This window comes from Somniosus microcephalus, chromosome 2, assembly GCF_052327205.1.
Source record: "Somniosus microcephalus isolate GS21.2 chromosome 2, FLI_Smic_1.0, whole genome shotgun sequence".
NCBI lineage: Eukaryota > Metazoa > Chordata > Chondrichthyes > Squaliformes > Somniosidae > Somniosus > Somniosus microcephalus.
This window is the reverse complement of record NC_140988.1, coordinates 248848186-248863346: the sequence shown is the minus strand read 5'-3', so window position 1 is coordinate 248863346 and position 15161 is coordinate 248848186. Positions and strand designations below refer to the sequence as shown.

Here is a 15161-nt window from a genome sequence, read left to right as displayed (position 1 = left end):
TGCCCAGAACAGGGTCGGCATCTCCACTGGCGACAGGGCCAATCAGCCGGACTCCCATAATGCGCTCCACACGCTGGTCGAGGTCGGAGAGCTCTTTGAGGTCAGTGCGGTTGCGCCGGTTGTGCGCAACCTTGGCCTGCAAGAGAAAGGACGGCCTCTAAGTACAGTGTGTAGCCCTGATCTTGTCTGCACTGCCTCCCATGGTCGAATAGCTTGTACAGTGTGTAGCCCTGATCTTGTCTGCAATGCCTCCCATGGTCGAATAGCTTGGACAGTGTGTAAAGTGCTGAATGTGCAATTGATTTTCATGCCAGTCCCATAGCTGCTGGATGAGGGCTGACCATTAGGGCTTTCAGGTCCCTTTGCCCATAATGTGAGGTGCACATGCAAGGATGAGGAGGACACTGGAAAGGGTACTCACCCTGACAACCCGAGTGAGGTCGTTGAACTTCTTCCGGCATTGCACAGGAGTCCTGGCAACCACGCTGTTGGAAGACACCCTGTTGGACACCTCCCTCCAGGCTTTCCGGTAGGCGCTGGGCAGCGGCCTCTTGCCACCTTCTGGGAACAAAACATGGCACCTGCGCTCCACTCCGCCAACCAGCACCCTCAGGTCTCCGTCGCTGAAGCGCTGCGCTCTCTCCCTGGCCTTCTTCATAGTCCTGGGCGTTGTACAGGTGAAGCTGAAGTGGTCAGGCCTAGGTTGAGGGCTGCAGTGTGCAGGGCGTGGCAGGCAAACAAATCCACCCTCCCCCTTTAAGAGATGACCGGCGCCAGAGTGTCTGCCGTCAATCAAGAACTCGCCGCACCTGCGCTGCGCCCGGCCTCGGGGGTATCGCTCAGCACCGCCGGCTTAGCACCTAAAGATGGTCGTGCATCGCCTGTTTTAGCGCAGCAGCAGCCTCTTGGGGCGTTGCGACTGAATATCGGCGAAGGGGGCGCGACTTTGCGCCGGGCGCAAAATTTAGCGGCCGCCCGACTTTACCGCCCCAAAAGTGGCTATACTGAATTTCTAGGTCATAGTCTTATCTAATTGTGTACTGCATGTATAAAATGTAAGCCAGCTGTCTCCATCTTCCTGTGTAAAAGCCTAACCAGCTCCAGCTATCTGTGCACCGGGGTATGTTCCGTTTTTTGCCTTCCTTTCTTGCGGCCACCACCCCCCCCCGAGTCGCTCTGCTGACCAGTGCTGATTTTCTGACAACCGCCATCTCTTTGGTAAACATTCCTGCCCACTGACTCACTGGAGATAAAATCACAAGCTCTGAAAGCAGCTGAAGCTACAACGCTTCTGGTCTGCAAAAAACTTGCAGCCACTTGGAGCTTTGCACCTTCCAATCTCAGAGCAAGGTAAGTGTTCGGCCTTTGTCTTTTTCATAAGTTATTCCAAGTATTTTAGGCTATTTTCTTGTAGATCCAAAATCTCAGTCTTGTAATGTTGGCCTGCTGGGATGATTTATTTTTCTTTTCATTTTATGTTAACAGAAATCCCGAAATGCAGCGTGTCTGGGTTTTTGTGTGTTCCCTGCTCGTGTGCATCTTGTTGCTGGGCTGCTGCCGCTCGGTAAGTGAGTTCAATGCAATGTAACGCGGAGACGTGCTTTTGCTGTTAATTACCCCTCTCATCTTCTATGAAGAGACCCCAGACTCAAAAGTTACAGTCTGAAAGCAAAAGACATCGCGAACAATTTTTTTAATAAAATGTTTGTTCAGAACGTCTCTAACTAAAATAAGGTGACGTTGGAATAACCATTTTGTAAAACAAAGAGAGTGGATGTGGATGTAAAGCTCTGCTGTGCCAGATGTTTTCTTTTGTGCAGCTGGGAATCGGGCACAGACATTCCACTGACAAACCACGCCGACCTCGGCTCTGCCTCCCCGCCCCCTATAACTCCCATCTGAACCTTGCACTGCCGGGAATGATTCACTCCGTTTGGCCACTGCCTTGAGCAGTCGCACCGGCAAGAGAGCAACATTCCGATCAAGGGATTGTCAGTACTTTAGGAAGACGAACTGTCCAGAATCATTTTTGTCTTAATTACGAGCAAGTCACGGAAGGTTTTCAACATAAAAAATGACCCACTTTCTTGCAGCTAATGTCACCATGTTATGGTCTGTTGTTTGATTCGGGCTGCTATTGATAGAAAATGTTCCACTTACGTATTCAGACATACAGTCATAGAGTCATAACGGCACAGAAGGAGGCCATTCGGCCCATCGAGTCCGTGCCGGCTCTCTCTAGAGCATCCAGTCAGTCCCATTCCCCCGCTCTATCCCCGTAGCCCTGCAAGTTTATTTCCCTCAAGTACCTATCCAGTCTCCCTGTGAAAACATTGAGCGTGTCCGCTTCCAACACTTCTGTCAGCAGCGAATTCCAGGCCATCACCACTCGCTGCGTAAAAAAGTTTTTCCTCACTTCCCCCCCTGTATCTCTTGCCTAAAACATTAAGGCCTAGAAATTCAGTTGTTAGCGCCTTAGGAGGAGGAGAAGTGGGGCGTTAAGCGGCTAGCGCCTGGGCGCGGCACGATCTGCGCCTCTCGCGAACTTCACTTAAGATTTAGCGGCGGCGCGAAACCGCAGCGCCCGCTCAGCTGCGCGCGCAGATCCTGACGTCATTTCATGGTGCAACGCCCTTGGTGCGCCCCGAACCGGAACTTCAGTGGCGCCGCCCTTATGTGCGCCTGGCGCCCCCAGCGACTGGTAGAGGGGAATTAAAGGGGACTCCTCCTGCAGTATAAGTGGCAGCCATTTTGTTCCACTCCTTCTTTGTGAGAGATGGATATTTGGAGAGAGACAAAGGGAGAGAGCTTTCTGGTTTGACTCAACGCTTGCACAGGTACTTCTGGCTTCAGACCAGAGCTTTGCACTTGGATTTCACTTTCAGTGCCATAGCCTTGAGTTGCCACATATAATGGGGGCTGCAATGGGTGGAAACATTGGCTTTCTGCATTGCATTGAGAGGGATCAGAGACGCCGTGAGAGAGTGCCAGTCATGGCCAGAGGGAGAAGGGCCAACGGGCGTCGGCACAGGAGGCCTTACCCACCCATGGTATACCGCCAGCAGTTCTCATATCTGAACATGTCTGAGGAGCAGTGTGTTCGGAGGCTGCGATTCAGAAGGGAGGTGGTCACTGAGATCTGCCACCTGCTTCGCAGAGATCTCCAGCCACAGCTGAGGAGCAGGACGTCTCTGTCGGTGGCAGTGAAGGTGACGGTGGCTCTCAACTTCTGTGCCACCGGCTCCTTCCAATCTGCTACTGGGGACATTGCCAACATCTCCCAGTTCGCGGTACATTGTTGCATCCACCAGGTGAACAATGCCCTTTTCAGAAGGAGACATCAGTACATCTCCTTCCCCATGACCCTGGACAAGCAGCAAGAGCGTGCAATGGGATTTGGAAGAATAGCGGGCTTCCCCATGGTTCAGGACGTAGAACTGATGAACCAGCAATGGTCAGGCCTTGCTTCAGGGCTGCAGTGAGCAGGACATGGCAGCCAAACAAGTCGACCCTTCCCCTTTAAGAGCTGACCAGCGCCAGCGTGTCTGCCTTCATTCAGAAACTCACCGCACCTGCGCTGCGCCCGCCCTCAGTGTTAGTGCCTCGGCACGCCAGCTTAGCACCTTATGATAGTTGTGCATCGCCTGCTTTAGTGCAGCAGCAACTTCTTGGGGCGATGCAACTGAATATCGGCGAAGGTGGCGCTAAGTTGCACCGGGCGCAAAATTTAGCGAACGCCCGGCTGTAGCGCCCCAAACATAGCTATACTGAATTTCTAGGCCTAAATCTGTGTCCCCTAGTCCTTGTACCATCAACTAGTGGGAACAGCCTTTCCCTGTCTAGCCTATCCAAACCCGTAATAATCTTGTACACCTCTATCAAATCACCCCGCAACCTCCTTTGCTCTAATGAAAACAATGAAAACAAATCCAGCTTCTCCAACCTGTCCTTGTAGCTAAGATCCCCCATCCCCAGAACCATTCTGGTAAATCTCCTCTGCACCCTCTCAAGGGCCTTCACATCCTTCCTAAAGTGTGGTGACCAGAACTGGATGCAATACTCCAGTTGTGGCCTAACCAGTGCTTTATCAAGGTTCAGCATAACTTCTCTACTTTTGTGCTCAGTACCTCTATTTATGAAGCCCAAGATCCCATATGCTTTGTTAACCACTCTCTCAATATGTCCCGCCACCTTCAAGCACATTAACTCCCAGGTCCCTCTGTCCCTGCACACTCTTTAAAACTGTGCCATTAAGTGTATATTGCCTCTCCCTGTTCCTTCTGCCAAAATGCATCACCTCACACTTCTCTGTATTAAATTCCATCCTAAACATCAGTTAGGTGGAATTTTTAGCTTGGTACAACAGTCCTGGCAATGCCTTCCTCCGAGTTTTAAAAATGTATTTTCTCCATAACACCAGGAAAAAATGTTCAGTGTAGATTGGAGTGACTCCCCAATGACTGTAACCTTAATTCCTTTTTTCTGTTATAACGGGAGCTCTTACAGTTACAGAGATAGAGCTTCGTAAAAGTTGAGGTTAGGTTTACAGCTGTTTAACATTAATTTAAAAAATAGGGTTATAAACAAATTAAAGAAATATTAACTGCAGCGAGGGTCTAGCATCAAGTTATTCAATTAGATTTTTGCTTTCATTTTCCATAAATTAATAACCTGGAGACATGAGAAATCCCAAGATGGCAGCTGGGGAATTTAAATTCAGTTAATTAAATAATAAAAAGCTAGTATCAGTAATGGTAATCCATGAAACTACCGGATTGTCGCAAAACAAACATCTGGTTTCTATATTTAATGTCCTTTAGGGAAGGAAATCTGCTGTACTTAGTCTGGCCTATATGTGATTCCAGACCCACAGCAATGTGGTTGAGTCTTAACTGCCCTCTGAAATGGCCTAGCAAGCCACTTAGTTGTACCAAAACTGCTATGAGAAACAATAATGAGAATAAAATTGGATGGACCACCCAGCATCGACCTAGGTACTGGATTCGGACACGACAAAGGCACACTCTGCCCAGTCGACCCTGCAAAGTCCTTCTCGCCAACATCTGGGAACTTGTCTGTGGGACAGCTCTCCCAATTTTGGCACAAGTCAAGCAACAGCCTGACATAATCATACTTTTCAGCCAATGTCCCAGACTCCTCCATCACCATCCCTGGGTATGTCTAGTCCCACCGGCAGGACAGACCCACCAGAGTTGGTGGCACAGTGGCATACAGTCGGGAAGGAGTGGCCATGGGAATCCTCAACATTGACTCCAGACCCCATGAAGTCTCTTGACACCAGGTCAAACATGGGCAAGGAAACCTCCTGCTGATTACCACCTACCGCACTCCCTCTACTAATGAATCAGTACTCCGCCATGTTGAACACCACTTGGAAGACACACTTTAGGTGGCAAGGGCACAGAATGTACTCTGGGTGGGGTACTTCAATGTCCATCACCAAGAGTGGCTCGGTAACACCATAACTGACTGAGTTAGCCGAGTCCTGAAGGACATAGCTGCCTGACAAAGCCTACAGCAGGTGGTGAGAGAACCAACACAAGGGAAAAACCTACTTGACCTCGTCCTCACTAAGCTACCTGTCGCAGATATATCTGTCCATGACAGTATTGGTAGAAGTAACCGCCGCACAGTCCTTGTGGAGACAAGACCCGTCTTCACACTGAGGACACCCTCCATTGTATTGTGTGGCATTACCGCTGTGCTTAATGGGATAGATTCAGAACAGAACTAGCAGCCCAAAAATTGGCATCTATGAGGCGCTGTGGGTCATCAGCAGCAGCAGAATTGTATTCCACCACAATCTGTAACCTAATGGCCCAGCATATCCCTCACTCTACCATTACCATCAAGCCACGGGACCAACCGTGGTTCAGCGAGGGCTGTGGAAGAGCATGCCAGGAGCAGCACCAGGCATATCTAAAATTGAGGACTACATGCATGCTAAACAGCAGAAGCAGCGTGCTATAGACAGAGCTAAGTGATCCCACAACCAATGGATCAGATCAAAGCTCTGCAGTCATGCCACATCCAGTCATCAATGGTGGTGGACAATTAAACAGCTAACAGGAGGAGGAGGTTCTATGAAATTCCCCATGTTCAATGATGGAGGAGCCCAGCACGTGAGTGCAAAAGACAAGTGTGAAGCATTTGCAACCATGTTCAGCCAGAAGTGCCAAGTGGATGGTCCACCTTGGGCTCCTCCTGAGGTCCCCACCATCACAAAAGCCAGTCTTCAGCCAATTTGATTCACTCCATGTGATATCAAGAAACAGCTGAGTGCACTGGATATGCTATGGCTATAGGCCCCGAAAACATCCCGGCTGTAGTACTGAAGACATGTGCTCCAGAACTAGCTGCATCTCTAGCCAAGCTATTCCAGTACAACACAGACATCTACCTGACAAAGTGTAAAATTGCTCAGGTATGTCCTGTCCACGAAAAGCAGGACAAATCTAATCCGGCTAATTACAGCCCCATCAGCCTACTCTCAATCATCAGCAAAGTGATGGAAGGTGTCGTCAACAGTGCTATCAAGCGGCACTTACTTACCAATAACCCGTTCATCAGTGCTCAGTTTGGGTTCTGCCAGGACCACTCGGCTCTAGACCTCATTACAGCCTTGGTCTAAACATGGACAAAAGAGCTGAATTCCAGAGGTGAGGTGAGAGTGACTGCACTTGACATCAAGGCAGCATTTGACCAAGTCTGACAACAATGAGCCCTAGTAAAATTGAAGTCAGTGGGAATCAGGGGGAAAACTCTCCATTGGCTGGAGTCATGCCTAGCAAAACGGAAAATAATTGTGGTTGTTTGGAGGCCAATCATCTCAGCCCCAGGACATCACTGCAGGAGTTCCTCAGGGCAGTGTCCTCGGCCCGACCATCCTCAGCTGCTTCGTCAATGGCCTTCCCTCCAACCTAAGGTCAGAAGTGGGGATGTTCGCTGATGACTGCACAGTGTTCAGTTCCATTCGCAACTCCTCAGATAATGAAGCTGTCCGTGCCCGCATGCAGCAAGACCTGGACAACATTCAGACTTGGGCTGATAAGTGGCAGGTAACATTCATGCGACACAATTGCCAGGCAATGATCATCTCCAACAAGCGAGAGTCTAACCACCGCCCCTTGATATTCAACGGCATTACCATCACCAAATTCCCCACCATCAATATCCTGCGGGGTCACCCTTGACCAGAATCTTAACTGAACCAACCACATAAATACTGTGGTATTTACAGGTCAAAGGCTGAGTATTCTGTGGCTCACCTCCTGACTCCCCAAAGCCTTTCCACGATCTACAAGGCACAAGTCAGGAGTACGATAGAATACTCTCCACTTGCCTGGATGAGCGCAGCGCCAACAACACTCAAGAAGCTCGACACCATCCAGGACAAACCAACCTGCTTGATTGGCACCCCATCCACCACCTTAAACATTCACTCCCTCCACCACCGACGTACCGTGGCTGCAGTGCGTACCATCTACAAGATGCACTGCAGCAACTCGCCAAGGCTTCTTCGACAAAACCTCCCAAGCTTGCGATCTCTACCACCTAGAAGGACAAGGGCGGCAAGTGCATGGGAACACCATCACCTCCAAGTCACACATCATCCTGACTTAGAAATGTATCACTGTTCCTTCATCATTGCTGGGTCAAAATCCTGGAACTCCCTCCCTAACAGCACTGTGGGAGTACCTTCACATCATAGACTGCAGTGGTTCAAGAAGGTGGCTCACCACCACCTTCTTAAGGGCAATTAGAGATGAGCAATAAATGTTGGCCTTGCCAGTGATGCTCACATCCCGTGAATGAATAGTAAAAATAAACTGAGTACAGAAATATTTCCCTATTTTCTCATGGCAGATTGTCGCGAAAGTAGGCGTTCTGAATGACTGTCTTGTTTGATTCTGTAGGCACCAGCTGACTGTCAACAGGAGCAGGAAAGACTACGGGCTCAAGTGAAAGCTCTGGAACTTCGGATCAAACAGCAGCAACTGCAGATTGAGCGCTTCACAAATGAAAGGGAAAATCTGCATGGCATTGGTGCTTCAAATGTTGATAAAGCTACTGATGAACTGGGAGGAAGAATACTTTTTGCAGGTCTCACATAACTTACTTTTAACCCTAAAATTTCTACAGGCATAAAGCTATGTTGATTGTAACTGAGATTAAAAAACTCAAATGCTGAAAGTCACTGTGATTAAAAATACCTCACAAATGCTGAAAATAAAGAAACAGAAAATACTAGAAATGCACAAAGCAGTCAGTGTATGAAAAAAGCTCAGGATATTTCAATTAAAATCCTTCATCAGCTCAGTAACATCTAGCACATAATTGGCAACCTGTTTAAAACCTGGTTGGAGGAAGTTCCATGTGATAATTATGTGTTAAAATCGATGAGTGGGTAATGACATTACCTTTCAAAATATATTGAAACTCTTAGTCAGGCAAAATCCATCTCATGAGTCAGCATTTGCCTGTGGTACCTGTTACACGTGAGTTGGCATTCCGATAACTGATTGAAATGTTAACCTGCCACAGGATGTTAGTTGAAAGAATAAAAAGATCCTGCTGTACAGTCTTGATGCGAGTCAGCATACAGTTTCCCACTGTGCTTTTTTTTTGGATTTGTTTATGGGATGTGGGCATCGCTGGCAAGGCCAGCATTTATTGCTCATCCCTAATTGCCCTTGATAAGGTGGTGGTGATCCGCCTTCTTGAACCGCTGCAGTCTGTGTGGTGAAGGTACTCCCACAGTGCTGTTAGGTAGGGAGTTCCAGGATTTTGACCCTGCGATGATGAAGGATCGGCGATGTATTTCTAAGTCAGGATGGTGTGTGACTTGGAGGGGAACTTGGAGGTGGTGGTGTTCCCATGCGCCTGCTGCCCTTGTCCTTCTAGGTGGAAGAGGTCGCGGGTTTGGGAGGTGCTGTCGAAGAAGCCTTGGCGAGTTGCTGCAATGCATCTTGTAGATGGTACACACTGCAGCCACAGTACGCCGGTGGTGGAGGGAGTGCCTTGTAGATGGTGGAAAGGCTTTGGGGAGTCAAACCGATGTCTTCCCAGCAACGTGTTCTCCTGAAGCCACAATAAGAGATATGTAGGCCAGATTTAAAGTTCTTTTCATAGTTATAAGAATTTAATGAAGGTTTAAGATTAAATTCCAATTGTAGAAAAAAATTAAGCATCCAGCTGTATAAGATGCCTTGGCTTTCTACCATGAATCATCTTCTACCATTGCTGTCTGTTCGTGGTCCCAAGCATCCAATCCCTCTGCAGGCATGCTTAATGGAGTTGTGTGGCTCTAGTCTCGGTGCTCCCAGCTGTATTAGAAGTCTAAAGTATGAGGTCATAGTGACAGCAGTGGCACCCCACAGTTCATTGTGTGCTCCCCTGCCTGTTGACCTTTCCAGCCCGGCTTCTGAATGTTCTCCATTGTAATCCAGTTTAATTTGTTAGTTCTGCATGAATCTAAATTGAAACGCAGTCACCTTTGAGTGTGGCCTGATTCAATGCACCGCACTGTCTGTTTGGAATCCCATCCTTTGTCAATAGATCATCATTCCTCCCACCAGGAAGCTTTGTACCCATGATTTGATTGGATAAATACTTGAAGGGGTGATAATTGCAGGGCTATGGGGAAAGAGCAGGGAAGTGGAGCTAATTGGACAGCTCTTTCAAAGAGCCAGCATGGGCACGATGGGCCGAATGGCCTCCTTCTGTGCTGTAAGATTCTATAATACTATATCCCCTTGCTCCGCCCGCATATCAAGTCCCTCTCCAACTAAGACAGTTATGCAGACCAGCAAGTTTTGATGTCCTGATTCAGCTCCATTGCCCCCCTGGTAGCAGCAGCTCCCCGATGTGTATCCCCACTCCAGTAACACACCTGCGTCCCTGCCTCCCATCTCAGTTTAATTTGTGCCCACCCCCCTCAATTGAGGAAGTTATTACCCCCACCTGTGAAATGAATCCCCTCCCTTCCCCCCATTGAGAGAAATTCCCTGTCCTTACATCCCTTCACTATTTCCTCCTCTTCCACCCCCTCGTCCTCCCATTCTCTTTCCCTGTCGCCTTTCTCCCTCACCCCCAACCGCCTTCCTCACCCTTCCCCAGCCCTGTCCTCCTCTCTCTTTCCTGTCCTTCTCCCTATCCCTCCACACTTATTCCCCCATCCTTCTACCTCCTCCCCTCCTCAGAAATAATACTAACTTAGCAAATTCTGGAATTTTATTTTTGATGAAGATTGTGCAGAGACCTACAACAGTGGAAATAGGCGAAGTGGATTTTACAGAATTCAGCCACTGGCATCTTCCACAAGCTTCCTTGCATACTGTGACATGACAGAAGGTGGAGGCTGGACTGTCATCCAGAGACGGACTGATGGCAGTGAAAACTTTGACAGGTTCAGTACTGTTTTTAAACGAATACCATTAGAATCTGTCAGACCAAAAAAGAGATTTAAAAAAAATGAAAAATAAAATAAACAAAAGAAAATCAGCATATGAACAATGTATCTGATGGATTTTTTTTGTTATATTACTGAGGTTACCCTATATAACTCACTCAAATGTTACTGATCCTTCTCTCTTATGGTAGAAGCTATCAACATTCCTTCCCAAATGATGCTAATCAAATTTTCTATCAAAATTTGGTTCAACCTGAAGTTGCTGTTATCAGAAATTAACCTTTGCACCCGTTACTAATTGAGCTGGAACTTTCATCGGAGTAAACTGTTTCTTAAGATGTGTTGCTTTGATTGAGTAACCTCCAAAACAAATTACAGGTACAATTGTTTTTACAAAAACAATGTAAGCATTTGAAATTTACTGTAAAATATAATGCACATTAAAATGCAATCAGTTATTTTAGGCACCCTGAACATAGAAGAGTAACTTATTAATTTGTACAAAATCACTTTTCATTGAAGTGGCAACTATAAAATAAATGCAACTTTTACAAAGGTCCAACTTCTATGGATTTTACAGTAGCTATCTCAATGGGAAAAGCCTCTGCCTGACAAACAGAGCTTTTAAAAGTAAATAACATTTCAGTTTATTATCTTTCACTAACACACTATCGGCACAATATGAGATTTGTGCTTTGTGACTAAAGATCGCTAATGAATGAAGAATTTGAATTTCTTTAACTTTTTGTTTAAAATTGGGTTTGATGACATCATTGATGGAACTGGTTTGGAGGAGTTTCTGATGCCCTATTATTGGAAGTAAACAGTAGTCAAATTTCCCATAAGAATCCTAACTGGTCGTTTCCAAATGCTCATTTGGAAATAATAATAAAATATAGGGTTAAAGAGATCTATTTCTCTCCTTTGGACTCAATCTGAGGCCTGTAATGTTCTGCCAGTATAACTTGACAGGATGTGAGGGATAAATTGTTGCAGAGGCGGTTGGAAACAGTGGGAATATGAGTAGCTGTTTTTGAATATGTGCCTCTGGAGCTGACAATGACACATACCTCATTTATATAGAATAGGATAGGAACATAGGAATGTAGAGACTATTATGATCAATCAGCTTAGTTCCAGTGAAAATATATTTATTTATTTATGTAATATATGGGGGTTTCATTGTCGTTAAGTCTATCCTGTTTAAATCAAAGGCCAAATTCAGCAAAAACAGATGATTAGGCACGTGTGATCTCTTAGCCTGCCTAAGGATCTGAGTTTGGCACTGCCAGTGGCCACTATTGACTTTAGTCATTGTCAGGACCAAGCAACATCCTCTTTTAACGGGAGTCTTGCTATTTCTAAATGGACAGGCACTACTTTGTTTACTTTACAGAGTCAGGTTAATTGGTGTGAAAGCCTCAGCATAAATGCCTTGAAACAGCCCGGTTTAATGATCGTACCTGTTGATTTGAATTCAACTCGCTCACTCTAGTAGTTCTGTCAAATGCTTCCAGATAGTTCCTCCAATTAAGCCTTCACTCACTGTTTGCAAAAATTGAAGAAATCAACAAAAATGGATAGAAAAATATATTTTTAAATTATTTTTTTACTGAAGGCTGGAGTCCCTTTTTAAGCCAAATAGCCAGTGTTAACACCTGAAATTAAAATGTTTATGTTTGGCTCCTTTATTTTCTCCTGAAATAATTGATCATTGCCATCAGCTGAAATTACTTTCAAGACACCATTGCAGACTGGTAAATAGCTATCTGCCCATGCCCACCCCACTCCCATCAGAATTTAAAGGGGTGTTGTAAACAGCCCAGAATCTCAGCAGAACCATATTCTTCTCCAAATTTCTGCCCCCGACAGAAATCTTATTTATCTTCCCAAAACCAGGAATTTTGGGGCAAAGATCTTTATTTTATAGGGTTACGAGTTAAATACAACTAATGCAGTTGATATGGTGTTTTCTTATCTAATGAATTATGGATGTTCAGGCATAATTAATAATGGATGCAGGTGTATAATTAATAATGGATGTGTATGTATATATATATATACACATACATAATTAATAATGCATGTGCCCTCTCGTCCAGCTTGAAGACAGACAAGACTACCACAGGCAGTTCATATGACATCACCCTATTATAACATAGATACATAGCAGATAGGAGCAGGAGTAGGCCATTCGGCCCTTCGAGCCTGCTCCGCCATTCAATGAGATCATGGCTGATCATCCAAATTCAGTACCCGGTCCCTGCCTTCTCCCCATATCCCTTGATCCCTTTAGCCTTAAGAAATATATCCAACTCTTTCTTGAATATACTTAATGAACTGGCCTCCACCGCCCTCTGTGGCAGAGAATTCCACAGGTTCACCACTCTCTGGGTGAAGAAATTCCTCCTCATTTCAGTCCTAAATGGCTTACCCCTTATCCTTAGACTATGACCCCTGGTTCTGGACTCCCCGGCCATCAGAAACATCCTTCCTGCATCTAGTCTGTCCAGGCCTGACAGAATTTTATAGGTTTGGATGAGATCCCCTCTCAATCTTCTAAACTCCAGTGAGTATAAGCCCAATCAACCCAATCTCTCCTCATACGTCATTCCTGCCATCCCAGGTATCAGCCTGGTGAACCTTCGCTGCACTCCTTCCATGGCAAGAACGTCCTTCCTCAGGTAAGGCGACCAAAACTGCACACAATACTCAAGGTGTGGTCTCACCAAGGCCCTGTACAACTGTAGCAAGACACCCTTGTTCTTGTACTCGAACCCTCTTGCTACGAAGGCCAACATACCATTTACCTTCTTAACCGCCTGCTGCACCTGCATGCTTACCTTCAGCAACTGGTGTACAAGAACACCCAGGTCTCTTTGCACTTCCCCTTCTCCCAAACTATTGCCATTCAAATAATAATCTGCCTTCCTGTTTTTGCCACCAAAGTGGATAACCTCACATTTATCCACATTATAGTGCATTTGCCATGTTTCTGCCCAATCACCCAACCTGTCCAAATCGTGCTGGAGTTTCACGACATCCTCCTCACAGCATACCCTCCCCCCCAGCTTTGTGTCGTCTGCAAATTTGGAGATATTACATCCAATTCCCTCGTCCAGATCATTAATATATATTGTGAACAGCTGGGGTCCTAGGACCGATCCTTGCGGTACCCCACTAGTCACTGCCTGCCACTCGGAAAATGACCCGTTTATTCCAACTCTTTGCTTTCTGTCCGCCAACCAGTTCTCTATCCAAGTCAATACCTTGCCCCCAATCCCATGTGCCTTAATTTTGCACGCTAATCTCTTATGCGGGACCTTATCGAAAGCCTTCTGAAAGTCCAAATACACCACATCCACTGGTTCTCCCTTATCTATTTTACCAGTTACATCCTCAAAAAATTCCAGTAGATTAGTCAAGCATGATTTACCTTTTGTAAATCCATGTTGACTTTGTCCGATCCAGTCACTGCTTTCCAAGTGCTCTGCTATTCCATCTTTTGTAATGGACTCTAGCATTTTCCCCCCTACCGATGTCAAGCTTACCGGTCTATAATTCCCCGCCTTTTCTCTACCACCTTTTTTGAATAGTGGGGTAACATTAGCTACCCGCCAATCCATGGGTACCGTTCCAGAGTCTATCGAGTTCTGGAAGATGACCAGCAATGCATCTACTATTTGAAGAGAAAAATAGTCAAGCAAATAGTCAAATCCTGAGCTTATCAGCAGTTGAGTACTCAATCTTGCTTTGTACTAAATCATTTTCACAATTCAAGTAAGGTTTGGTTTACTGTCCACAGCATACGGATTTTCTATAAGGCAATAAATCCTGTTTTGAATTAACCCCAGCAGAGAATTGTATCTAAGCTTCCATTACTGGTTAGCCCTTTCTAATGCACACTGCTGTGTAGAAACATAGAAAACATAGAAAAATAGGAGTAGGAGTAGGTCATTCGGCCCTTCGAGCCTGCTCCGCCAGTCAATATGATCGTGGCTGATCCTCTATCTCAATACCATATTCCCGCTCTCTCCCCATACCCCTTGATGCCTTTTGTGTGTTAGCCTGTTTTACTTTTCATAAATAATGAAATATAATACAGTGCATACTTTTTATCTAGAGTCTGGTCTGATTACAAGAATGGTTTTGGAAACTTCCAATCTGTCAATGGAGAATATTGGATTGGGAATGACAACTTGAATTATCTTACATCACAGGGTAAGTATCTTTGTATATAATAAGCTGTACCATTTTCTAACTGAAATATAAATTGATGTTTCAGGTTACAATAGTCACCCTGATCTAGCAGCTTTCTCATGACAACAGAAAGCAAATCTACTGCCTTTAGAGTTTAAAACAAGGTGAACACTGCACACAGAGGATGCCCCTGTGTCCCTGGCACCCTAAGGGCTTCAGAGGTGGATTAAGAGTTAAAAGGCTAATTTCCTGACTGTAGTCCATCTGGCACTTTTTTTATTTTTAAAATTGATTGTGCAGCAAAGTTAGGACCACTTATGCTCAGCGGGTTTCCATCCCTACTCCTGAGGCGGGCACCCCAGTTGTGCCATGAATAGCATAGGCTATGTAAAATATGTAAATGTCCCATCCCGGGAAAGTGGGCCAGGGTCAGCGGTGCTTCCATGGGGCAGGTAGAAGTTCTACCCTGCCCAGATCTTCCCCCAAAAGCCCTCCAGTGAAATTTCTGGCCTGTCACGTTATAAAAATA

The 15161-nt window shown here is 45.9% G+C and overlaps 1 protein-coding gene across 1 annotated transcript in view; it reads left to right on the top strand.

Annotated features, from left to right (window-relative positions):
* The first annotated feature begins 1161 nt into the window (after positions 1-1161).
* Positions 1162-15161, top strand: part of fgl1 (fibrinogen-like 1) — a 32962-nt gene continuing 18962 nt past the window's right edge. The window contains exons 1-5 of the mRNA XM_085970778.1: positions 1162-1350; positions 1486-1564; positions 7938-8124; positions 10270-10429; positions 14556-14653. Of these exons, the coding sequence (XP_085826904.1) occupies positions 1496-1564; positions 7938-8124; positions 10270-10429; positions 14556-14653 (514 nt within the window). The 5' untranslated portion in view covers positions 1162-1350; positions 1486-1495. The remainder of the gene's footprint in view (positions 1351-1485; positions 1565-7937; positions 8125-10269; positions 10430-14555; positions 14654-15161) is intronic.